Source organism: Pangasianodon hypophthalmus, chromosome 25, assembly GCF_027358585.1.
Source record: "Pangasianodon hypophthalmus isolate fPanHyp1 chromosome 25, fPanHyp1.pri, whole genome shotgun sequence".
In the NCBI taxonomy this organism is placed as follows: Eukaryota; Metazoa; Chordata; class Actinopteri; order Siluriformes; family Pangasiidae; genus Pangasianodon; species Pangasianodon hypophthalmus.
The window spans coordinates 19,257,933-19,284,953 of NC_069734.1; the positions used below are offsets into that span (position 1 = coordinate 19,257,933).

A 27,021-nucleotide genomic window follows, 5' to 3' on the forward strand; every position below is an offset into this window, starting at 1 on the left:
ATTATTACGCAATCACAGGTAAAGGTGAAGTGTCTTTAATCCTCCATACATCACATTTCTTCGTGTCAGGTGTCTGCTGTAATCCTCCTGAAAGCTTCGGGTTTCAGCTCAATTCAACTTGGACAGGAATAAAAACTTTTCAGACACAACAGCGTCTAGTTTTAAAGCCCTCAGAGCCGCTGTGTATAGCGTCTGTTTCACAAATGTCAAAGCACAATGACTAATGCAGCTAAAGCAGACGGGAGAGTGGAAGATGTAAAGAACAGAGAGCACTAAAAGCAGAAGGGTGTCCATGCCGCTTTTCCACATGCTTTATACATCTGAGAGAGCAGGAGGAAGTGGGGAGGAAAGTGGCGGCAAGTGGGGGGTAAGTGGGGGGAAGTGGGGGGTAAGTGGGGGGAAGTGGTGGGAGGAAGTGGGAGGAAGTGGGAGGAAGTGGGAGGAAGTGGGAGGAAGTGGGGGAGGAAGTGGGGGAATTGGAGGGAGGAAGTGGGGGGAAGTGGGGGGGAAGTGGGGGGAAGTGGAACTGTGCAGATTACATCCACATCCACCCGTGTTCGTGTTATTTACGATCGCTCTCACGTTAGTGTGTTTGACTGTAAGCAGGTTGAACTTTTTTTGTGAATTTGAAACACTGCAGGTATAAAAATGACAGGAGGAAGAAAATCTCTCATGAAATACAGAATTTAAAATATACAACAGTTTTAACTAACAGCGCTATAATCTATCATCATATCCATATGATATAAATAATGGGCTTTATTATTATTGTATCAAATTATTAATTATTTTTGATGGATCTCTGGCTCAGTGTCGTTGTGGAGTAAAACAGTTACGTCAGTGTGTCCGTGAGGAAAGTTGCTGGTATTCAGAGTCGGGTTACGCGGCTGCTTCAGTGGATTTTCTGAGCTCCACATTCAGATTATTAAAATCTCCTGCGTGTAGCTCTCACCTCCGAGGTTTCCTGAGATAGGAGCATCTGTGAAATCGCTATAGCAGCTATAAACACTCGTTCCCCCACCAGCCCCTCTCTTTACTCTTTCATGAAATTAATAAGACACAAAAAACGCAGAGAAACCGTAAAAGCGTAAACTCCTCTGTCCTGAAGATGTGGGAAAACTTAAAGTTACGGCTTTACCTTCTGAGTGTTACAGAGCGCTGACACTGGAGACTCCTTCCATACATGTTACATAAACGTCTCCTTACTTTAAGAAAACTTCACCATACAACTATTTTTACTCTGTTTATTATTAGTGGAGCGATCGCTGTACACGTCCCTGTGAATGAGCTGTTACTATGGAAACGATAATGTATTAGAACGTGTGTTAATATAAACATGTGATCACCTTCTGACCAATCAGAATGAAGAACTGAAGAGCGCTGTGGGATAAAGTGTATTAAGAACAGTTTAAACAGTAATAGAGTCTCTCTCTGTCTCTCTCTCTCTCTCTCTCTCTCTCTCACCGCAGTACTGTCTCTTCTCATCAGATTTGTCCTTGCAGTGAGCGAAGCCGTCACACGCCAGCTCGTAGTCGATACACTCTCCGTTAGCGCACTGAAACTCGGAGTGTGTGTTACAGGAGGAGTTCAGCACTGAGGGGAGAGATGATAACGTTACTGACACGGGAACATGGAGGTGTAGTGTGTAGCACAGCGTCTATAACACGTGTAATAAACACTTATTAAACAACTGAGCTGTAAACCATCAACTTGCTGATTTAACATTCGCCTGTTCACACACACACACACACACACACACACACACTCACACACACTCACACACACTCACACACACTCACACACACTCACACACACTCACACACACTCACACACACTCACACACACACAGCTATTATATTTATAGTGAGCCAGCAGCATGTTCTTCACACAGTTTCAACACCACAGCCTCACTGAGAGAGAGAGAGAGAGAGAGAGAGAGAACAGTGAGATATATAAATAAACCAGTCAGTGTTTATATCAGTGTGAGTTCAACACCACACACTGAGAAGAGAAACAACCACCAGGCTTACATCCCTCTTTCTTTCTTTCCTTTCATCATACATCACCATTTGTTCATTCAGTCATATTTACTTTTTCTTTCTTTATACTAGAAAGAAAGAAAGCATACATTTCTCTCATTTTTTCTTGCCTTCTTCCTTTCAAATCACACATTTATTTTTTCTTTCAATTTTTTTCTTTCCTTCTTTCAATCATACATCTTCATTCTGTCCATCACGCAGCATCTTTCTTTCTTTCTTTCTTACATCTCTGAATTATTTCTTTTCCCATCTTTCTTTTTTTTCGTTCCTCATTATCTTGCAGGGAGAATATGAAACTTTCATACTGCAACAAATGCATTTCAAAAATTGTGAAAACAACTTCTCTTCTTTTCTTCCTTCTTTTTCCAACTTTATACAAGTTTTAATTCCAAACATTTACACTGCATTATAAAATAACTGTTTCAAAACATACCTAATAATTCTCTAATGATGATTAGATTCAGAAATCATAAAAACCCGTCTGTGTGAGTGATTTCTGTCTGTGTGTTTACTGTTTCTCTCTCTCACACACACACACACACACACGCACACACACGCACACACACACACACACACACACACACACACTGTACACAGACAGTATTATTATTACAGTAATTATTGTTGTAAGGGAAAGGGCAGAAACGGAGAGAGGTAGAGAGAGACAGACAGATGGAGAGAGACGGACAGATAGACAGAGAGAGACAGAGGACTTACATACACATCTGTTATCATGGAGTAGTTTTCTCTCTCCTCGACATGCGCAGGTCACGGTGGCGTTCGGGGTCAGAAGGCAAAGGTCACTGCAGCCTCCATTATTCACATTACACAGAGACAGCTCACCTGTACACACACACACACACACACACACACACACACACACACACACACGGAATGAGAATAATGAAGGAAACAGGAAACAGTGTTGGGAAGAATAATGAGGAATGTGTGTTCAGGTCTCTACATGATGGCGTGTGATTGGCCGGTGCACTGTTGATGATGTCATCATGTAGAGGATATTGTACAGAACAGTGGTGTGTGAAACAGAGCTGATTTCACATCTATCTATCTATCTATCTATCTATCTATCTATCTGATTGTCTTTCTTTCTCTTCTCACTTTCCCCTCCTTGTCTTTGGCACGTTTTCGTTTTCTTTCTGCAGCAGGTGTGGGTGTGGTTTAGTGACAGTCTGCAGTGAGAACGTTTGGGAATGAGATCATTAATATGGAAAACACTGTCTTTCTCTGTTTATCCTTCTCTCTCTCCCCTCTGTCTTTCTGTCTCTCTCTCTATTTGTCGGTCTCTCCCTCACTTTCTTTCGTTCTCTCTGTCTCTTTTGTTGTCTCTCTCTCTCTCTCTCTCTCTCTGTGTGTGTGTGTGTGTGTGTGAGATGAGGAGATCAGTGAGGAAGTTGAGAGGCTGCAGAGTTTCTGTTTCTGACTCTAACTGTTTCTTTTTGTCACAGCGCTGCAGCTGGAGCTAAAAGAAGAATAAATAAACTGCCGAGCTTGTTGACCCGGGGTCGGCCGGTTCCCTGAGCACCGAGCCCTCGAAACTGCTACACCGTCTTTCTTTTATCCCCCACTTTCTTTCTTTATTCCCCCCTCTGTCTCTCTCTCTCTCTCTCTTTCACATAACTCAACTACAGACATCATTAATGGATGCGTCTCAGCCAATCACAGAGCTTGTATAAAAACACACACAGACAGACAGGGATGACTCCGCCCCCAAGTCTAGTCCTTCTCATTACTCATATGAAGGCAGAAGCTACTGAAGAAAAACTGTTTCATACAGATCACCTTAACATCTGCAGTTTTTATTATAAAGATAATTCCATATAAATCCTACAAATAAACACTCGTTTTTGAGATCAGATGAGATCAGAATCTCAGACACACGGAAAATAGTTATATAGTTATATACACAAGTATAGACTGCATTTAGGAAACATTACAGCAACACCCACAATAATAATAATAATAATAATAATAATAATAATAATAATAATAATAATAATGTCATGCTTCAGACAAAAATACCCATGATCAGAATATGAATATAAACAAATAAACAAACAAATAAATAAAAATCCATAAATAAATGAATGAATGGATGACTAAAATAAATAAAATATCTAACTAAATAAATTCAGCATAAATGAGATTAAAAATAATTACAATAAAAACATACATTCATTTTTACATGTCATTTGTCTCTCTCTCTCAAACACACACACACCCACACACACCAGCCCCACTGACCACCCTGGGACGCCCTTCATTTTCTGTGTGTGTGTGTGTGTGTGTGTGTGTGTGTGTGACCTGTATTTGGCACACAGCAGAGCAGTGAATAGAGCAACGAGCCAAGGCTGAAAACACACACATGCGCACACACACACACACACACACACACACTCATTATGCAGACTCACTAGAAAGCCAAATCAATCACCATGGCAACTGAGGGCACGTGCACCTCCTCTGAGTATTATGGGATGAGACCTGTGCTGAATGTAATGACTATAAGTACAATGGATTAATTTATCGGATATAACTCTGATTAACTGCTTAACTCATTCAATATTTCACTGACAGGAGCAGTTAAGAGTGTGTGTGTGTGTGTGTGCGTGTGCGTGTGTGTGTGTGTGTGTGTGTAACTCACAGCGGTGTGTGTCGTTAGCCACAGCGGCGATGCCCGCGGGCTGCTGGGAAATCTGGTCTCTGATGACGGTGATGTTGTCTCCTGTGAGTTTATCGGCACGCATCACGGCCCGGCGTTCCCAATCCAACCAGAACAGGAAGTCTCTGTACAGCACCAAGCCGGAGCCGGAGCCGGAGCCGGAGCCGGAGCTCGCCTTTATCACCACCTGAACCAATAAAACACACAAAGCAGCAGGAGACAGAGAGGAAATAACAGCAAGAAGAGAAGAGAAGAAGCTGCATCGAACTCAGAGGGATAAAAGAGAAACTCCTGGCCCATGACATTAAAACCGTTAAACATAACGAGATAATAAGAAGAAATAATAAGGAATAAGCTCCCAGAGAGTTGATCAGTCTCAAGTTTCTTAAATATGTAAAAAATTATAAAATACTAAAATGATTTTTTTTCTTTTCCAAAACAGCCTGTGACTTTTAAAACTGTATCAAATCTCTGCCTTCACACCTGAGATAGAAAAACAGTGATGGAATGCAAAGTGCCTTTATTTAGGTGTCCTGGGAAAACTCTGAGGCTTGTGTGTGTGTGTGTGTGTGTGTGTGTGTGTGTGTGTGTGTGAAAACACTCTCGCAGTAATGGAGAAGTTTAACTGCTGAAAATAAAGAATCAAAAAAAAAGAAAGAAGAGAATTTTTTTTTTTTTTAAAAAAGTGATGAAGTGACAGACACACGGAAGTCCTACACTGTGTGTGTGTGTGTGTGTGTGTGTGTTTATTTATTTATACTTCTATAAAACATGGCATTTTTGCACTTTTGGATCATGTATTCAGAAACACCTCCCTGGTGTAAATATGTGGAATGAATAAAACAGATCCTGAAAATGGACACTGACGTCTACAAGACACTTCAATAAACCCCAAAATAACTTACACATACACATACACACACGCGCACGCACACACACACACACACACACACACACACACACACACACACACACACGCGCACGCAATATTACCACAAAAACAACCCAGTCTCACAAAAAATAAAGCTTGCGCGTTTACTGTGTGTGCAGAGGAGATGCTTCACGAGCGTGATAACACATGAACGTAAAATCAGGCTACGCTCAATATGTTAAAACACAGAGGTAAATTATTTATCACATATCGTTCATCCTGAAGCAGCGCAGCGGTCGAGGTTAAACTACGTTGATGCAGAATGTCTGATTATGATTAGCAGCACCAGTCTATAAACAGTATATAAACTCTATAGATAAGAAGCATAGATAAGTATAGATAAGATAAGGATGTGGACTGAAACACAGCTCTAGTGTGTTCAGTGGCTTCTGGACCTGGTGTCACTTTGCACTGGAGCTACGACACGACGCTTAGCATCACGCTAACAGCTAATCTAAAGAAACGAACAGCAGCTGTGTGTGATTACTCTGTGTGAAGTGTGAAGTGGCCTTGGGCTTTGGAACGGTGGTGTGTGTCTATAGTGCGTCAAATCTCTCTCTCACAGACACACACACACACACACACACACACAGAGGTGTTTTACACTCACGTGTCTGAGAGAACCGTCGTATTCACATCTCTCCACAGAACCCACGCTGCTGTCAGAGAAGTAGAGTTTCTCCGCTCGAGGGTCGAGTGTCAGAGCGCTCGGAGTCACCAGTCCCTCACTGACGATCAGCCGCACACTCCGACCCCACACCGACGACCTCACGATACTCGCCTTCCTCTCACTCCAGTTAGTCCAGAACATCAGACTGAGAGACAGATGGGGGGAGAGAGAGAGAGAGAGAGACAGAGAGAGAGAGAGAGAGAGAGAGAGAGAGAGAGAGATCTGATTTTTAACAATACTTTATTAAAACCATTTTTCTTTCATACAAGTACTTTACATTATCTTCACTTCTTTATCCAAATCCATTTACAAAAGTTATTTCTCCATAACTTAGAGAGAATAAAACAGCTTTAAAGTCCCATCTACTCTTAAATCTCCACGTCCTTCATTTTAATGTAGTATTTATATTCCATCATTATCCTCGCCTTGACCAAACACTTGAACACTGGCAACAACCACAGTTCAGCATTCCTTCTATTGTTTTCTTTCTACAGAAATATCTTTACCTGTCCAAAGAGAAAATTAATTAGCCAAGCTTTTTTCTTTTTTTGTTTTACGCTGCACACCGCACGCTGCACACTGCACACCGCACACCGCACGCCGCGCACTGCACGCTGCACGCAGCAGCTCAGAGCTCTGTAAATAAACTCAGTAAATGACGAACCTTGTTGTAAAGTTTACACTTTACACCTTTTCAACCTGACGCTTAAACATTAATACTTTATATAAAATATACTTTGAAGATGATGCAGTAATTATTCATAACTAAATAATCATTCATCTTTAATTAGTAAACTCATGTCTTATTAGTTTATTACCAACCTTAAATCAGCCTTACTTATTTTTACAAAAACACTTTTCAAACAAAATTAAAAACTAAAATAATTAAACCTCAGTGGTCCTTGTACAGTAAATATTCTCTCAAACCAATTATTTTGACGTAAATTAATAAAAACTCTGCATTAAATTAAATAAATTACTTAATAATGCATTTAGAGTAAATTTCCTGCTTCATACTTCTGGATATTTTTTATTAAAAAAAGTAAAAGAAAGATTAAAATGATGCAAAGATTTACGGAGTGAAATTCTCCCCAAACTAAAGACTTCTGTTTGTTCTAATTTAATTTAACCCTGACGAGTGTGTAAGAAATTTTAAACAAAGCTTAAACTGTATGAAAATCAGTCACAGAAAATATTATTTTACAAAGAAATAAATAAAATTCAAATAACACGATATCTGCACATTGACATACTGTAAATATAAATTACATTTATCCGCTATATATTATATTACATATATAATGCATTATATTATCCAAATATTATTCATACAATTAATATATAAGAATCAAATAATTACTATGTAAATTTATGTAAATATAGACAGTATTTTTTCCACACATCATCACTGCACATGGATTTATTCATTTATTCTGATTTTCTATAAAATGCACAGAAAAACATTTGTAGTTAAAACAGTCTTCTATCGCATCATCATCTCACTTTACCCCTGAAAACAGGTGTGTGTTAGCGATGCGTGTGTGTGTGCGTGTGTGTGTGTGTGGGTGTGTGTGAGAGAGAGAGAGAGAGAGAGAGAGAGAGAGAGAGAGAGGGTGAGATCATTGCTTGTGATTTTCAGCAGTCTCGAATTTGACAGCGCTGTCTAAGGGCTGCTATGCTAATAAGCTAACACAGGTAACACACTCCGTAGCTCCTAGCAGACGTAGCCTCGTTAACGCCGTCACAGAATGACAATGCAATATGTGGCTAATAAGCTAACAGCACACAAAGCAGCACCCTGTTAACGCCCCTGCAGAGTGACACAGCGAAATGTGACGCGCGAACGCAGCCCTAATGCTGCTAACATGCTTTAAAAATACGAATAAAACACGGAAAAGCTTCAGTGTATAAATCCTCTCAAGTTAGAGAAACACTGTCTTTTCAAAGCTACGAGTTTGAGTCTCCATTTAGCTAATTATTTGTTTGCTAATTGCACTAAATTCCTGGGATAGTAAACTCACTGGACTCGGAAATCAGAGAGATTACAGCATTAATAAAGTCAGACTAATCAGCAACGAGATGAAAGCATTCGGAATTGCAATGTAAAATATGCTTTAATTACGTGTGTGTGTGTGTGTGTGTGTGTGTGTGTGCGCGTGTGTGCGCTCTCACCCCGTCACAGCGTTCTGAATTTCAGATGTGTATAAAGCACAGAGAAATGAGCGCTGCGTATGTGTTATGGCGTCTAATTAACGCACGCTGCTTCTCTCCTAATTGACCTCTCAGAACAGTCGGAACTCCGAACGAGCCGCCGGGAATTTTCAGCAGACGTGCGATTTCGGATCTTACAGAGAAAGACGCAGGTGGGGGAAAGTGTCATTAGCTGAGGATGATGTACGAGGAGACGAGTCGGGTTTGTGGGAGATTCACAGCGAAACGTGTCACACGTGTCGAAGGGATGAAGCTGGAAATCCTACAGCAGCTAAAATAAACTCACTCACTGCTATTCTTGGTCTCAAAGGAGTTCAGTGAGGTTTTAAAACACACACACACACACACACACACACACACACACACACACACATACACATACACACACACACACACTTCACCCAAAAATCACCGTGCGCTTATGTAAAGCTGTACTGACTCGAACCCAGCAGCTGAACATGTTATGATGTCAGTATGGCATGTATGTTTAAGGTAAGTGGCTAAAAACCAGAGGAATTCTCCTCACACTGATTTACCAGTCTAGTGGAAAGTGTTGTGCTGTTACAGGAAAATAATCCACGCTGAGGTGGTGAGATACGGACCGATGCGACACAGAGGTTTGTACCTGACACGTGATTTTGCGTGCGCGTGCAGCAGCAGCGGTAACGTGACCAGTGTTATTATTCACACGCTCGCCGTGTATCTTCTAAACATCCGGAAGATTTAAAAGTGCCGTTCACGAGACGACGGAAAGTGACGTTAAACACACTGACGAGAGCTTTGTCTCCCTTAAAAAGTCCTGCTGTCATCGTGATTGTTGTCATGAGCTGCGTCTCAAATCTAATCTCTGACCTTACACTCAAAACTATTCACTGATCTACACGAAACGGCTTTCAGAAGGTTTGAAGGCGACATGAGAGGAGATTAAAATTCCAACACTGGAGGAATCTCTCAGTAAAACGCTAGAATAGTGCGTAAGTATGAGATCTGAGACACAGCACCAGTGTGTTTAGGGGCGAGAGATGGACGAGATTTTTTAAAATTTTTTTTGTCGTATAATTTCTACGCTAGTGCAGCGTGTCAGGAGAGTGAGAGAGACTAAAATAACACGTACGCTATTAATTTAAACGTGGCTCGTCTGAATGTGACTCACAGTAACGGTTCAAAATATTAGCACACAAAATATTTTTAATATTAACTTGTAAAAGAAATGAAGGTAATGAAAGAGTGAGAAATTGTGTTTCTCTCATATCTCCATGTGTAAATGAAGCTGAATCCCTTCTCCAAACTTTACGCAGTGGTTCATTTCCCAGGGACAGGAGACAAAGTGGGAGGGGCAAGTGATGCAAAAAAAAACAAAAAACAAAAAAAACCAGTTGATTAGCGTTCAATAAGAAGCAAAGCATTGATTATTTATTTATTTATTTATTTATCTTTTCCTCCTTTTGTACACCTTACTAAAATTTGTTTGTCCAGCTGCATAAAATGTCTCACGTAGAAAGATCTGGAAAGCGACTAACATGAGAGATAACAGTAATCTTTTAATGTTTAATCATTAACGATTAGTTTGGAGCTATAAATAAGACCAGTTTAATCGGATACGTTTAGTTTTGTGGAGAAGCTTCACTTCACAGATGAGAGACGTCCATTTTGATTTTGCGGCAGGGAGAATAAACTCGTCTCCTCGTCTTTAAACACTCTGTTTTCATCATCGACTGCGTTTTTTTAAAAAAACAAGCCGCGTGGTCAGCTTGCTTTCGGTTTCAGCTAAATAATCTGCATGAATGTGTTTGACTGAATAAAACTACAACAGAGGAACTGATGCACAAACCACACAGTATTTAAGCAAAATCGCACGAGCAGGAGTGTGTTATACTGAATAGCAGCACAGATAATAAGGCCATGGGTCATCACAGGTCATCACAGGTCATCACAGGTAATCACAGGTAATCACAGGTCATCACAGGTCATCACAGGTCATCACAGGTAATCACAGGTCATCACAGGTCATCACAGGTCATCAGAGTTGTGCTGATATTCAGTACATCACCACAGTTTCGAGTGTGATGTTGCTTTAATACAACAGCTGTATAAATAAGAAATGAATATGAATAAGGTTAATAAAGTATGAACTGACTTCTGACACTCGTCCAGCGCGAGGTCGTGAGGATGATCGTCTCTGTCCATCTGCACCACCGTGTCTCGGTTCCAGGCTCCGGCTCGGTTCTGGTCCAGTGAGTGTCGCGTGATCGTAGATGCAGTGGAGCTCGTCCAGTACAACACGTCCCAACCACGGTGATACGCCAAACCCTCCACTGAGCCCACGTCTGAACAAAATGCACAGCGTCACAGCTTTATTACACATTAATACACACGTTATTACACTCTTATACGCATTAACAGCACTGCTACTCTAATTACATGATAATAAACACTTTACTACATAATTCTAAATGCTTCTAACAATTACCACAATGTGCTATGAACAGAATCAAGTGATTCTAGCTGGTAATAAAGATGTCATTACACAGTTATTACCATTAATTATTCTCCCACTTTAAAGCACATTGCATTTGAACATTTAATTACATATTTAGATCTATTTAGCCCACTAAATGCAAACTGTTAATGAAATAATAATAAACTCCTTATTATACTGTTATAACCACTAGCTTTAAATGCAGAGTTTTAACACCACACTGGAACTCTAAACCCTTAATTCTGCTCAGCTTTTGTTTTTGTTTGTGAAGGTGTATTACACAGTTATAACCCTCTCTCAGGGCGTGTAAGTGGAGAGGGGGTAGCGACTGCTACATCAAGAGCGGATATAGAGTAGATATAAAACTAATTTCAGCATGGAGCTATTGTGAGAACACTGCACACTCAGGCAAACGTGGAACCCTTGAGGGTTCTCCAGCTGGCCCTCTGAGAGAACATTTAAATACTCTATGTGGAGCGCTACAGCCGACTGTAAAGCCCTTTGAGGAAGCCGAGAAACCTTTATTTAATCAAACAACCTCTTAAAAACCCTCTAAAAAGCTCTGACAGCTTTCTGTTAAACTCCTGCCAGGGTCTACGAATTAAGAAGAAAATAGCGAGAAATAATTCACTTACTCAGTGAACGAACACACACACACACACACACACACTCCTAGAAACCATGTTCTTTAAGGGTTCCTTAAGCGTTCTACATATAACCTTTATAGGTTCTTCCAGAGAGACAACAGAAGAACATTTACAATTGCACCATAAATGATAATAAAGGTTGTAGAAAATTGTGATCGGAACATTTAATAACACACAGTACACTTAGTAACTGTGTGTGTGTGTGTGTGTGTGAGTGTGAGAGAGAGAGAGAAAGAGAGAGAGAGAGAGAGAGAGACATTACACTAATTCTGCCCATCATTCATCTCCTGTCTCAGTCACTAAGTGAGACAGATGTTCCCCGTATAGAGGCATTACAGTGACACAATCTGATCTCTGACTCTCTTCTGTTCTCCTTCTTTCTTTCTTTTCTCTGCCTCTCTCTCTCTCTCTCTCTCTCTCTCACAGACCTTGCAGAGAGAGAGAATTAGCACCTTGGGTCCTATTCAGAGTTGAGGATTTAATCCTGAAATGACACACATCAGTACTCAGAGCTCAGAGATGGAACTACTGACTACTGAAGCGCTATTCAGGAGTTTTGTGAGTTACACACGTGGGGCGGAGTTTGGATAAAACAGGGGCGTGTCTCAGTAAAGAGCAAATTAAAAGCATAATAAAATCTCCTACATCCTGCACACACATTACGATTTTATGACCTCGATTTAGTGTCTCGTGGCTTCAGCAAGTTACGCTCGAGTAACCGTTGGAGCATGAGATAAAAAATAAATGTAAAATAACAGTCTGCGCTGGATCAAGTGCTATTCTATGTGAATAATTAGAGTGGAAGCCATTTTGTTCAATTAAACCAGTGATTCATGTGAGAATTACAACTACAACTATTCGTGCAGTAATATATTGGTGATATATGAGACACTCGCCATCTTCTCATTCATGTATCATCATATTAGTCTTTTTATTTATCTTTAAATTGTCTCTTGCTTTTATGTTTCCTTCTTCAGGCAGCAGTTTCTATCCCTGAGTGTTTGTGTTTAAAGGCAGTGGTCTAGATGGATGCTTCTACTAAAAAAATTCACCCAGGTGATTTTAATAATCTGAATGTGGAGCTCAGAAGATCCACTTAATCATCTGCGTAACTCGACTCTGAAGACCAGCAACTTTCCTCACGTTAAACTCTGATGTAAATTTTGGACTTAAGCTGCTGACTGAATCCGACCCTCAGAGAATCTGGCCGTCTGAACAAGACAAAAATACGGCAGTGTTTTGGCGACGGGTTTTATTTCTGTGGAGAAGTGTTTTGCGATGCTCTCATTGACTCCTATTAAAGCTATGAATCCGGGTGAGACCCAAAACGACATTTTTAAAGCCTGCTGTCCAATAAACATTGATCTTCTCGGCATTAGAACACAGAGAGGCTGAACGCGCTGTAGGATCCCATTACAGTCAGGCTGGACCGGGGTTATTATAGCCTGTGTGTCCACTGGGCTGTCTGACACTCTCGCAGCCTGATTAAAGCCGGCTGAAAGGAGACGCTTCGTGCAGTCAGCACTGTCAGAAGAAGTGGATTAAATGAACAGCAGCGCAGTGAGAAAAGCACACTTTTTATTCCCTACAATAACCAATAGTCCAGTGGGTGATGGATTAGTGCAACACTGCTGTAATTTCATTTCATCTCTGTGCTTTCCCTGCAGTCCTAAAGCAATCAGCTGTGAATAAAATACATCACTGTACACTAATAACCTGACTGCTCACACACACACACACACACACACACACACACACACACACACACACACGCACCTTACACCGCAGCGCTGTTGAATTCTGGACTCTGATTGGTCAGAAGGTGTTGATTACTTCTCTATAACAGCAGCTCTGACAGTAGTGCAGCTGCAAATCACAGCTTTCTATTAATGCTCTCCTTCTAATACATTATCGTTTCCATAGTAACAGCTCGTTCACAGAGATCATTGGATTATAATCAGGTGATTCATTTCCAGTCCTGATGGTTCCGTCGTATTCGTTTAGCCCGAAATATTCAGTTAATTTAGGTACCATTTTTAGGAAAGCCACGTTAGTCTGACGGAAGCACAGTGAAATACTAAGAATTATTTTAGAGCGTTTTCCTGAATTATGACTTTCTGTAATTGAGGACTTTCTGAGAATTTAACTCAAACCACATGAATAAAGTGTTGGAGCTCAGAGGAAGTGTTAGACAGCAAGTGTTAATCGAGAGGCTTTGTTGTTTTTCTCAGCGTGATTATACCTGCATGAAGAAAAAGCCAGAGAGAAAACTGAAATATTTCACACACAAACCTGAGAGACTGTCTGAAGGAAGAGATGCTCAGAGATCCAAAACTACAGTTCTAAAAAAAATCCTTAAATCTTTTGAGCAGCAAAGTGAAGCTTTGAAACCTGCGTGGTTTGACTCAGCATGCTTGAGGAAGCTTTGTGAGAAGATCAAAGTTGCGTCACACTTTCACCTCAGGTGATGCAGAGCCCCATTACATTTCTATTTATAAATCAGCTGTTCAACAAATGTTCATCTTCATAAAGTCCTCACAACTCCATACATTTCAAATTACACTGAAATACTCTTTCTCTCTGATGTGGTGATTTGCTCGCCTTTCTGGATGTTGCGTAATCGTGGTGCAGCGCGCTCACTGCCTCGTTTACCTCCACAGAGTTATGATATAAACCTAGTGCTCAGAATGGGAACTGCAACAAACATTAACAGCAGAGGCCCACTGGGCAGGAATCACGCTGCCCCATGCTGAGGGGAGGAGCAGACACGACAGGACAGGACAGGACAGGTAATGACACGGTTGCCATGGTCACGCTTTTTACTGCAAATTGAGCTGGTTTAAAAATTATTCTGCAGCTAGCGAAAGCTTGATTCATAGCAAATAATCAGAATAAAATTGATAAAATTTCCACAAACAAGAGTGTAAGTGCAGACTGTGTGTGTGTGTGTAAGATATACTGTAATGATTGGGAGAGGTAAAGGGGGAATAAGGAGTGGATAATATCTGCGTACCACGGTGACCTCGTTTCCCTACACAAAAACTGAGGAGGAGAAGAAAAAAACATTGCCCTTTTTTCCAGCACTGAATTTTTGGCTTAGCTTCAGGTCTTTGGAGATGTAGTTGGAGCAGGACATATTGCAGAAACCTGGCAATCCTGGTTAATGATATTCTCTCTTCAGGAAACACACCTGCTGTATGGAACGCAGCTGAAAAGCCGTTAAACACGAGCTGCTAGACTGCACGCTGGATGAGTGTACGATGTCGACTCGTACAACAGCCGATTCCAGCGTTACTCTAAATTTCATTAGACACTAGCCTGTAGCGTGAGTCATGTGTGATAGCCTCTCAACGGCATTTGTCTGAGGCCATGTCATTATGAATTTAGAAATTAAAACGTGGACTAAACAGGGATTTATACTGTATAACGCTGGCCAGAGGTGAATTAGCCACGGAGCTCCTGAGCTTAATTAGCTACAGGTTTTTAGGTAGATCGACTGATAACTGTTTTCTAATACCGCAGTAATTAGCACTTATCTTTGTGAACATGATCCGGAGTCAATAACAGATGGGCGAGGGTCAAACATGGCAGATAATATGGAATATAAGTCGTTAACGCAAATTGGAGAGAGAGAGTTCATAAAGAGAGCGAGAGATGATTAAAGCCTCTTTGGAAGTTTTAATAAGATTATTGTGATTAAACATAAGATTGTTGTGAATTAAAATCATGTACTGCTGCGTATTGCTTTATGAGCAGTGTGTGTGTGCGTGTGTGTGTGTGTGTGTGTGTGTGTGTGTGTGTGAGCGATCCGTCACTTCCATTTAGCGTAAAAAGCTTGCATTTGATTCCAGACAGCTACTAGGTAGTGAGGTAGAGAGTGCAGAGTGTGCACAGTGTGCGGTTTGGGACACAGCCGTAATTATGCTATAAGGTAGAGGGCCAGGTGTGAGCGTTTGACAGATACAGCAGTAAATCAGCGAGCTGCAGCTGGCGAGGAGCGTTAATTAGCTATTGATTAACAGAGATGAGCTGTAATCCTGACAGCTTTTATGGTGCGATGCATCTCTCTCTCTCTCTCTCTCTCTCTCTCTCACACACACACACACACACACACACACGATTCAGCTGATCATCTGTTCAGACATTCAGTCACGAAGACGCTTCAACTCTCATCTCACGCCTGAACTCCATCATCTTTACAGATGTAAATAAATAGATTAGTGACAGATGAAGGGTAATAACACACTCAGGACTGCTAATGCATTACAATGAACTGTTACTGATTTAGAAAGTCCTGATTGGTTAGAACGAGGGGCGGGGTTAGTGCTCATAGCTCTAACACTTTACAATGACGGAGAAAAAAAACCCCAAAATATTAATTAAAAAAGAAGTCAAACCGTTTTTGCATAAAAGTAGGCGTGTCCTGATTTTACTGAGTGACAGGTGACAGAGTCGACAAGGGCGGGGCTAAAGACTTAATCAGTGAAATACATACGTGATCATGTGACATCAAAATAGTTTACTTTACCATCATACACTGTAAGAAATCGAGTTCTTTCTGATAGCTAAACACTCCACATAGAACATTAATGCATTCTGTACCAGAGACAGCCAAAGAACACTTATAGCGTAGTTCACACTGCGGCATGAGACACGGCATCAGACACGGCATCAGACACGGCATCAGACACGGCACGAGACACGGCACGAGACACAGCACGAGACACTGCATCAGACACGGCATGAGACACTGCATCAGACACGGCACGAGACACGGCACGAGACACGGCACGAGACACGGCACCAGACACGGCACTAGACACGGCACCAGACACGGCACCAGACACGGCACCAGACACGGCACTAGACACGGCACCAGACACGGCACCAGACACGGCACCAGACACGGCACCAGACACGGCTTTATCAGTCGGTGATGTATTTTCCTGCATCATTCCCATGAGAAGTTATGGGCTGTGTGTGGCTCTGATGTCACAGGGGGGACATGGGTATTGCTAGAAGATACCAGAAAAAGATTATAGCTAGCACTAGAGGTGTTGGAGAAGCTGCTAGTGTTCCTTTGCCTCTTCACAGCCTTAACGTTTCATCAGGAACTTTACCTCACAGAATACACACACTGACTTTGAGGAAAAGGAAGTCTGATTTAAACGCGCAGTAGTGTTACTCACTCTCGGCGAGCACGCGTCGTCCCGTCCAGTCGTCATTAATCACTTGTATGTTGCCGTAATGGCCGTCGCTGAAGAAGATGCGGTTTCTCGGCTGTCGGTAATCGAAGGCCAGAGCGATGATGTTTTTGAAATACTCGGGGTGCTGGTACGACGGGACGGGTGCGTCGTGCGTTTGATTTCCCAGGTCTGAGATGTGAACGCTCCTCAACGCCGTTCTCTCGGAATACAGCAGGTAAACTTCATACACACGACACGACACGCCGTCTGGCGCCAAGTAACCCTGAGCGCAGGAGCACGACTTCCTGTTACGCCCCAGGTAGAAACAGAGCTGCTCACAGCCTCCGTTACTGTGGCCACACTCATTCACACCTGTGAGAGAACACACACACACACACACACACACACACACACACACAGAGCGAACACTGTAAGAAATGCATTCTGTTGGATTGTAATGTAAAAAGAAACAGGAGTCTAACTGGACTGCTGTACGGTTAATCACCAGCTGTTTATTCTGGAGAAGATTCCGTGTCAGACAGAAAAGCAATCACACCGGCGGAGAAACAGGAAATGCAATACACAAACAGCGCTCCTCTTGCATCGCTTTACCTCTTCAGTGAAAAGCTGGTTATTTTTCCTTTTTTAATGAACTAATCCCTGACGTGGTGTCAGAAGTGGATCATTTCCTGCTGCGCTGCATTTGATTTTCATCACCGTGCTGCAGTCATGTCACACTGAAACGCAATCACTATCCAATGGCCTTTCTGTCCAGCACAGAATCTGCTCTGCAGTTTATTCCGAGTCTCTGCTGTAAACTAATCGCAGCTTTTCACGCTCAGCGCATTTTTATTTCCTGATCAAACACAGCGAGTCTCAATTAGATGATTGAGCACAGACCACGGATTACATCATCAGGGGTTTTTTAATCTGCTAAGCAGAAGGAAATGAGTGTGAGAGTGTGATCATTAATCACCCTGTGCGCGCGCGCGTGCGTGTGTGTGCGCGTGTGTGTGTGTGTGTGTGTGTGTGCGTGTGTGTGTGTTTTCCCTCGCTACTGTACACCCTGTGAAGTCCCACCTGAGCACAGTGTCTAATATTTTTAACACTCGTTTCTTATGCTTGATAAATGAGGGTGGTTGTGGTCGCTTTTAAAGAAAGAGACTCTTCCGAACATTCTGTACACACACACACACACACACACACACACACACACACACACACACACACACTAGTGTCTCTTAAACACTAATACCCGATACTGACAGGTGTTACTTCCTAGTTCTCCTAGTTCTCGTTTCCTATAGCTCCCTCTGTATGCTAGTTTTTTAATGTCCCTTTTCCTCATTGCTCCCTATTTACATCTCAGTTTCCCTAATTCTCTTAGGTCCTTCTTTTTACACCGAGCTTCCCGGTTCTAGTTTTCTACCTCCTTAATTCTCCTCTGTGTTCTCCCACAGCTCGCTAGTCTCAGGCCTCCTAGCTCCCTATTCTCAGTAACCTAGCTCACTAGTTACTCTCTAGTCCTTCTTGCTCACCCCAGTTTCCTAATTTTCCAAGCTCTGAAGTTATTGATCTCTAACTATTTTTTATTTTCTACTCTTACTTCTGCTTTCTCATTTCTCTAGTTGTGGATTTCTAACTCTCCTTCTTCTAGTTCTCTCAGCAAGTTCAACTAATTCTACTTTCCTAAGCGTTCCCATTTTCCCTAGTTTACTAACTCTCACAATTCTAGTTTTCTAGGTATACTTTACCAGCTGCCTGGATTCCTAGCACTCCAGTTTATCGAGCTCCCTAGTTATAGTTACCCAGTGTCAATGTCAAGCTTTTGAAATCCTCTAGTTCACTAGTTTTCTGGTTTACTAGTTTCTTCTAGCTCCCTGGTTATAATTTCCTGCTTCCCTGGTTATATTAGTTATAGTTATCTAGCTTCCTGATGTTAGTTTTTAGTTCTTCTGCTTTCTGATTCCCTCAGTGGATTGTGGATTTCTAGCTCCTTCCAGTTCTTCTAATTCCACTTTCCTAGCCTTCTCATTTCCCCCAGTGTTCACACGGTTAGTTTTCTTGCTTACTAGTTTCCCTGTTTGAGTTTTTAGTGATTTATTCAGTTTACTGTGAGCTGTCAGTTTTTCAGAAACTGATTATGGATTAAATCTTCTGCTGGTGGTCTGACCTTGAATCCCGGATAAGACCTAATAAATAATTCTCTACCCGCCTCAGGCTGATGTTCATTACACCCCGAGTCTCTCCGCTCGGCCGCACACGGGAAGTTTTCAGAATCACTACATGTTGGAAGTGGAATATTCCGGATGTGGATGCGTATGTTTGGTAAAAGCTGAACCTTTCTCCCGCTGCCGGTTGAACACCTTCACATCTCTCAGGCTTTTCCCCAGACTGCTCCGCAGCGTCACGGCGTTCGAGGCATCGTTTTTAGAGCCGCGTCGAATCGAGCCGTTAGAGTAGGACCTGAGAAACATCAGTGAACAGAACAGTGAAAAGAACACGGACACACTCCGAGTCCAATACCAACTTCATCCCTTACTTCTGTTACAAGAAAAGGGTCGTCTGGATTTCTGCAATAATTATCTATAAAAAGTGCTTATTTTCATCCAAACACAATCTGTTTAAAATAATAAAACCAACTGTACTTAATGGTTTTTCATAAACACACTGATTACAGTCCTGGCTGGGAAAAGTATGTGCACCCTTATATTTATATCATTTATATCTATATCTCCATCTTAAATTATTCTATTGTATCTATATATCCATCTTAAAGTGTTCGGAGTGTTTTTTCAGGCTGCTGTATGAAAAGTTTGTCTGGTTTATGGGGAAATAAATTACCTGTCAGACCAGTAGAGGTAAGATCCGTACACAGCGATGGAAAAAAGATCAGCACTGCTGTCTTTCAGAATAATCTCTCGCTCCTTGCCGCTGTCCAGGTTGATTCTCTCGATCCTGTGTGTATGCGCGTCGCACCAGTATAATTTATTTTCCTAAAAAACAATTTCAAAAACTTCAGCTGGGTTAGTGTTAAGGCGAGAGTCGGATGTGTTACGAAGACAACAGTTTTAGAGAACTACAGCTACATTCTGCAGAGAGACTGAAACCTTCCAGTCCTGCTCGTGGAGATGGGAGTAAAAACCGCAGGTCTGAGACGGGACCGGAATCCTGTCCTCATCTACTCCTCAATCATCATCAGCCTATCTGCTGGTTTATTTTGTTTTTTCAACCAAGACTGCGACCTTTGACCTGGAAGCACTCTCTCACACTTGATCTCTAGGTGAGCAGTCAGTAGTAAAAGGAGCAAACCTGATAGTCTATGGCGACGCCGCTCGGCCAGATTAGCTCAGAGTTAACGAGGAGCGTCCGCTCCGATCCATCCAGGCGAGATCTGCTGATTTTAGGGGACTGTCCCGATTCTGTCCAAACCAGGAAGCTGAACCAGAAAAACATAACGAGGGTAAAGAACATGCTCCTGAAAACACTGGTTCCCTCACACACACACACACACACACACACACACACACACACTCTCGCAGCTGTGTGATTCTAAAAGAAAGAATAAAATCACAAATTACGATGAGTTATTATTTTAAGCAAGATGCTGAGTTGATCCTGATTTATCTATGATTTGTAGCTGTCCTGTGGATTTCCTGTGTGACTGTATCTACACTGCATGTCATCTTTAAGTGAACAGGAAGGCAGTGAAGTGTGAGCGTGGTGGTGATGAGATTAATATTCCTGTCGAATAAGTGAGAGAGTAAAACCAGCTCACTGCAGCAGATAGAAACTCTTTCGGACACGGCTGTATGTTTACTGCTCAGAAGTTCACAATAGTTTGTGGATTATGAAGTAATTTAGTGGTTAACGTTGTCACACACGACACCAGCACACACCCTTCCAGCGGCTGCACGGCGATGGCTCGAGGCTGATCGAGTCCTTCAGAGACGATCACGGCCCGATACACAGTGTTCAGCCGAGACACCTCGATAAGATCAGAGCCGTGATCCGTCCAGTAAACGTTCCCTAAAGCAACGAGATGAACAGCTTCAGTTAATCCATCCATCACACCATCACTCCATCCATCCATCCACATATACCGTACCTGTGATCCAGTCCACTGCGACTCCCTCGGCTCGGACGATGCCGGTGTTTATCACGTCCTCCCTCCACGTCTGATCTCGAGCAGCTCGGGAGATTTTATTGGATCCCAGGTCAGACCAGTACAACGTGTCATTTCCTAATAAACAATCCACATTAAACCACAGAAACTATTCATTATAGCTTTAAAGAAAATATATTTTTAACACGCAAGTAATTATAAAGGATTAACTTTTTAATAAGCATAATAGTGCATGATTATAAAGTCAACTGTAAATCTCAGAACATTATTAAAGAAGCGTGTGCAGTTTCCTACAGTTTCAAATACTGTAGAAAGAAAAAAGATAAATGTTCAAAATGTGAATCATCTGAAAAGTCTAAATGTTTTTTTACTTTCACAACTTTTAGTACAGTTTAGTTTTGCTCTCTTTTCACAAAGCGGGATGCAACACTCCACAAAAAAATAGAAAACAAAATACAGAGTCTATTTTGGGGAAAGTGATTTTGAAGGACATCATGCTGCTTTTTTGAAATATCATATTTTAGTCATTTTAAAAAAGAAAACATCACAGTAGGTGGAAATGTATTCCTCTCGGACTGCACTGTACTTCACACACACACACACACACACACACACACACACCAAATAAATAAGTACACAAAAATCTAAAAAATAAAATACAAGCTAATCTTTGCATTTTCTGATGAACACCAAGCCCACTTATAAAGTTTCACTTTGTCATCATTTTCATTCTGACAAGTCCAAAGTGTTATTCGTCACTGTTGTCATGGTTACGTTTCAACACGGTCAGCATCCGGAGACGTGACTCCTGTTAGAGGTAGAGCTGAGTGACCGTCTGGGAGCAGCTGATCAAATTTCCACTTAATCTTTAAAATTGTACAATCTAAGTTTTTTTTTGCAGATTTTAAATAATTTTCTCCTTTTAAGTATTAAATATATATTTTTACTTTTTTTTTTTTTAAAGAATGTAGACATTTTACAAAGTAAATTATCAAACACTACTCTTGTGGCAGTTTGTGGGGAAATCTGCATATCGTGTTACAGAAATGTGCTTGAGAATCGTGATATGATATTTTTGCCATATTGCCCCGCCCTATTTAGATGCGAGCCAATCAGAATTGAGTACTGGAAAAAGTACTGATTATTGAGAAGATATTCTTTATTTATTCGGTTGTCTGTTTTTCGATTGACAGATTAGAGTTATTGTAGATTATTTAGACTATTTTTGTAGCCATGGTATGGAAGTAAATCTAATTTATAAAGCTCTTTTAAAACAATGAGAGTGGATATAAATGTAATTCTGTTAATTTTTATCTTACGGAATAACTGAACCCTCTCACTATCACACCGCGATATAGATTTTAATCTCCTCCTCCGCCGTTTTAGATTAATGACACGCAATAAGAATGAAATTAGAATTCCCTCTGAATGACTCAGTGAGCATTAATTTCACTGCTGAGCGAGTTGGTTGTAATAAAGTTAGGGTTAGAGAAGTTCCTCACCAGCGTGGAAGTCCAGGCCGGCCGCTAACAGCGTTCCCGATATGGGAATTAACGTGTCTGAATGATCACTGGGGTCCAAGGACACGCCCCGGATCCCATCATGAGAGGAATAAATTAGGAATGATTCCACTCCTGTGAACGGGACAAGAATCGAACCCCAGTTTGGTGGAATTAAATAGCTAGAAGAGGTTTTTTTTGTTTGAATTGAACAGATAACTTTAGTCTGCAGTGCTGGGTTTACCTCGGCAGGTGGAGCGATCCGCCGCGAGACTGTAACCTGTCGTACACAAGCAGGTACGAGTGTGTTCTGAGGTGGGCAGGCAGAGCTGAGAACATCCGCCGTTATTCAGCACACACACATTTTTACCTGAGAACGCAACACAGAACACACACACACACACACACGGTGTCACTGTGATTTGAGCCTAAATCCAGCCAATTAATTTTCCACTTTTGTTCAGTGGTGCATTACATGAGACTTGAAAACCCAGGAGGCCATTAAACAGAGATCTTACACACACACACACACACACACACACACACACACTTACTTAAGCATAAAAAAGGAAGCAGATCCACATCGTTCCTTGACAGAGACACCCAGTTATTCCGTCTGAAGTAGAGTAATGAGCGAATCCTTTTACTCCCCTGTGTTCTGTGTCACTGAGATTAATGGCACTGACTACTTTGCACAAATCTGACGGACTAGCAAAAAGAAACATTTACCTTAAAAACTACTTAATTGTCATTTTTTATCTTAATGTAGCATTAAAAGGATCAGGGCTAGTGTAGCTAATGAACCTGTCTTGGTTATTGATGAATCTTAGGAGCAGCAGCGGCTCGCTAAAGAATGGGAACGGGCAGCGTTTAACCTCTGAAACTACTTTTAAAAAAAGAAAAAAAAGGCTGTCGTTCCCCGCAGTTGAGAATAATGGAAATAACGTGGATCGGCTTCCATCATATGAGGTGATAAGTTGGTAATAAGCCTCATTAGAAGGTAGGTGGCTATATTTTAGATTTTATATGAACACAGATGTGTGTTAGTGAGGTGTTTAGCCACCACAAGCCTCCAAGTCCAGCCTCACTGCTCTTCACCAAGTTTAATGCAGATCCTCCTGACAGAAGACGTGCTCAGACGTGTTCACTTTACCTTTTTGGCCATCTTTGTCGTAAACTCTGATCTGAACCACTCCTGAGGTTTTGATCCGCAGAACCGCCATGTTCTGTCCGTCCTTCTTTCTTATCGTGCCGATCTGAGCCAAAACGTCATCCGCCCACCACAATTTACTTCCTGATCACAAAAATACAAACGTAAAGACACGAGTCATAAAACCCAAATAAACACATAATTTCAAATATTGAACAATAATAAGTAAAGTTTTTCCACCCACCATAGTGTAACTCTACCCTGTTCTATCCAGAGTATCGCTGGTACCCATGTTCATTACCCCGATGCTCTCGATAATACCCCCACCACCTCCTTCTCTCAGGGCTACCACAAGTACCCCCATTTCTCAAGAATACCTTAGGAATACCCCAAATAATATTTCTTTTAATACCCCCGCAACCATATTGAGCCCGGAATACCCCCACTACCCCGGTTTTCTCAGAAGGACCTATGGTTCTATGGAAGATTCACAAAGCACCTCTATCCGGATTCCCTGAGGAACGCACCTCTATCCCGATTCCCTGAGGAACGCACCTCTATCCCGATTCCCTGAGGAACGCACCTCTATCCCGATTCCCTGAGGAACGCACCTCTATCCCGATTCCCTGAGGAACACACCTCTATCCACTCCTCATTTACAATTCAATCCTTTTTTTGTGCTACGATTGTGAAAGTTTTTTCTTTGACATTGCTGACATGCAAAATTGAAAGAAAAAAAGAAATAACTTAATGATGTATAATCATAGTCTCTGTCCTTGTTCAGTTACTCAGGAGAAAAGGCTGAGCAAATGAGGTTAATTAGATATTAATATTAAAACAATGTGTACAACAATCAGATATCAAGGAAATACAGAGGAGAGAGAGAGAGGGGGAGAGAGAGAGAGAGAGAGGGGGGGGGGAGAGAGAGTGGGGGAAGGGGGGGGAGAGAGAACACTGCTATAAGTTCTCTCTCAAAAATACACCAAAAGATCAGTCTTCTTTTTCCCCCCAATAAAAATAGCAGATCTCGACATGTCAATCTGGAACATGTGGGTGTTTCGAACTCTCCCGTATGAACTGACCACCTGGAAGCCCCGCCCCCTTCCCCCATCTCACAGTAGTAACGTTTCAGCTGGTGCTCTCGCCTCGACCCGATTTTCCCACTTGAAACATGCGCTGATTGCAGCATCCTCACTTCCAGTCACCGTAAATGGAGAAAGTTTTGAGTTCAACAACATGAAATAAAATCAGTACGCGTTCCACTGAGCTAACATTAGACAAGCATCTCGCTTACATCAGTTAATGATTTTTATTAAAGAGCCGCCGCAAACTTTCATCTGAAAATAGTCTCATACACACACAAAAAAACAAAAAAAAAACAAAAAACACTTTCAGACATAAGAGTACAAAAAAGGATGAGATGGGCCTACAGTGAAATAGCAAATCGAACGCTTTAGAAATACTTCTAAAGATAAAGATAATTAGAAAGTGATTAAATACGCCGTTTGCTCTCCTGAACCAGCAAGCGCAGGCGTGTTCAACACTTCGAGCAGCAGATCAGCAGCTAAAATATCAGCTATATAAAAACATTTCACGATTTTTATGAGACACATTAGACAAGTAATTGGTAAAATGACTGTTTAATCAATAGTGTTTTTTCCCCCTAAATGACCTTGTATTTTATTTTCTCCCTGCAGTTTCTCTCCTGTTACACTCATGACTGATATTGTATTTGTCTGTTTATGAGAAGTGAACAAGTTCTGGTCCTGGTTTCAGTGACTAATAAATCAGTAATATATTGAAAATGTACTGTTATATTACAAAATACACACTATTATGAACTGCTGTGTGCTTCACGACACACACTGCAATTATTTCAAACAATTTGTTTCTACCACACTTTCTGAAATCTGCACTGACGCACGTAAACGGAAAACTATCCATCAACGCAGCAGTGAACATGATCTAAGGTGGCAATAACAAGCTAAAAGTGATCAGATGGTAGTGTATTAGTGTTCATATCACATTCTGAACACCACAGTAATATCGCTGTTCAGGATCCGTGTCACCAACGCCTTTAATGAGAAGCTGCTTACACTGACAGCAAGCCAAATCATCTTAAATGAGGAGCATAAGCAGTGTGTGCCCGAGAGAGAGAGAGAGAGAGAGAGAGAGAGAGAGAGAGGAGGAGGAAAAGACAGCACACATGCTTCATTAATTCCACCCTGTCTGATACCATCACACAGACGGACCGTTTGGATTTTCCTTAACAGATTAAAGTCTCCTAAAAAAGCGTGATTATGAAGAGCCGAGGGGAGTGTAGAGCAGGAGCGAGAATGAAGTCAGACATCAAAATGAGCTTCGTATGAACATGATAATGCAGCATGCGAGAAACGAACCTTCCTGGAATCAAAGCAGTTTACGGACTGTTTGAGGACGAGGAGTTTTTGTTTTTTTTATTTAATTGTGGCCTGATGAGTTAAGAGAAATGAGAAAGGGTGATCTGACGCACATCTGTCTTCATCTATCCTGAAAAGAAAAGAAATGGAATGGCTTGATGCTTACAGCTAATTACAATGAGAGAGAGAGAGAGAGAGAGAGAGAGAGAGAGAGAAAGTGACCTTGTGTCAGAGACTGTCCTCAATCGGAGAGCTTTGTGCCCTCAGGTGAGACACTTAACCCTGAATTATTCGAGCGAAACTCAGGAAAGGCGGAGCTGCTCTCAGTGGCCCTGGCCTCAATAACTAACCGTATGAACCTAATGATGGGGTCGAAGCCACCCAAAAATAATTTCTCTACCACGATACTTTAAGAGCTTGTCTCTAGTTCTTTAATACACGTGGCGTATCATTTAAATCATTTAAAAAAAATAATAAAATAAAAAAAAAAACGAAACAAAGTGTTGAGATAAATCGCAAACAAAAAACATTTCAATGGCATAATTTAACGTCTGTTACTTTTTTTAAATTAAACGTCATATATTTTAGTGGGACAGTCGTGGCCTAATGGATAGAGACTCAGCCTTGTAACCCGAAGGTGAACCTGAAGGTCGTGGGTTTGAGTCTCGGGTCCAGCAGGGATTGCACTGAACCCCCAACTGCTCCCCGGGCGCCGCAGCAAAAAAAGACTGCCCGCTGCTCCGGGTGTGTGTGTGTGTGTGTGTGTGTGTGTGTGTGTGTGTGTGTGTGTGTGTGTGTGTGTGTGCACTTGGATGGGTTAAATGCAGAGCACAAATTCTGAGTACGGGTCACCACACTTGGCCACAAGTCACTTCACTTCACTTTTTATCTGTTTATAGTCACATTTAATGCTGGTGAAACGAGTTAGTTCCTGTTGTCACTTACGTTATAGCAGCTATAAACACTCGTTCCCTCACCAGCCTCTCTTTATTCTCTCTCTTAAC

At 41.6% G+C, this 27,021-nt stretch overlaps 1 protein-coding gene across 3 annotated transcripts in view; it reads right to left on the minus strand.

Moving 5' to 3' along the window:
- The window catches only part of LOC113524274 (low-density lipoprotein receptor-related protein 1B), a 192,050-nt gene that overhangs the window by 59,920 nt on the left and 105,109 nt on the right, over positions 1–27,021 (minus strand). For all 3 annotated transcript variants that reach the window (XR_008300987.1, XM_053229489.1, XM_053229490.1), the window contains exons 33-46: positions 23,622–23,762; positions 22,713–22,838; positions 22,472–22,603; positions 20,952–21,086; positions 20,743–20,872; positions 20,156–20,282; positions 19,688–19,839; positions 19,185–19,309; positions 16,847–17,215; positions 10,669–10,858; positions 6,261–6,465; positions 4,702–4,906; positions 2,757–2,882; positions 1,465–1,593 (exon numbers count right to left, since the gene is read on the minus strand). Coding sequence is in view for 2 of the 3 variants with exons in the window: in XM_053229489.1 (XP_053085464.1) it covers positions 1,465–1,593; positions 2,757–2,882; positions 4,702–4,906; positions 6,261–6,465; positions 10,669–10,858; positions 16,847–17,215; positions 19,185–19,309; positions 19,688–19,839; positions 20,156–20,282; positions 20,743–20,872; positions 20,952–21,086; positions 22,472–22,603; positions 22,713–22,838; positions 23,622–23,762 (2,292 nt within the window). In the remaining variant the exon portion in view is untranslated. The remainder of the gene's footprint in view (positions 1–1,464; positions 1,594–2,756; positions 2,883–4,701; positions 4,907–6,260; positions 6,466–10,668; positions 10,859–16,846; positions 17,216–19,184; positions 19,310–19,687; positions 19,840–20,155; positions 20,283–20,742; positions 20,873–20,951; positions 21,087–22,471; positions 22,604–22,712; positions 22,839–23,621; positions 23,763–27,021) is intronic.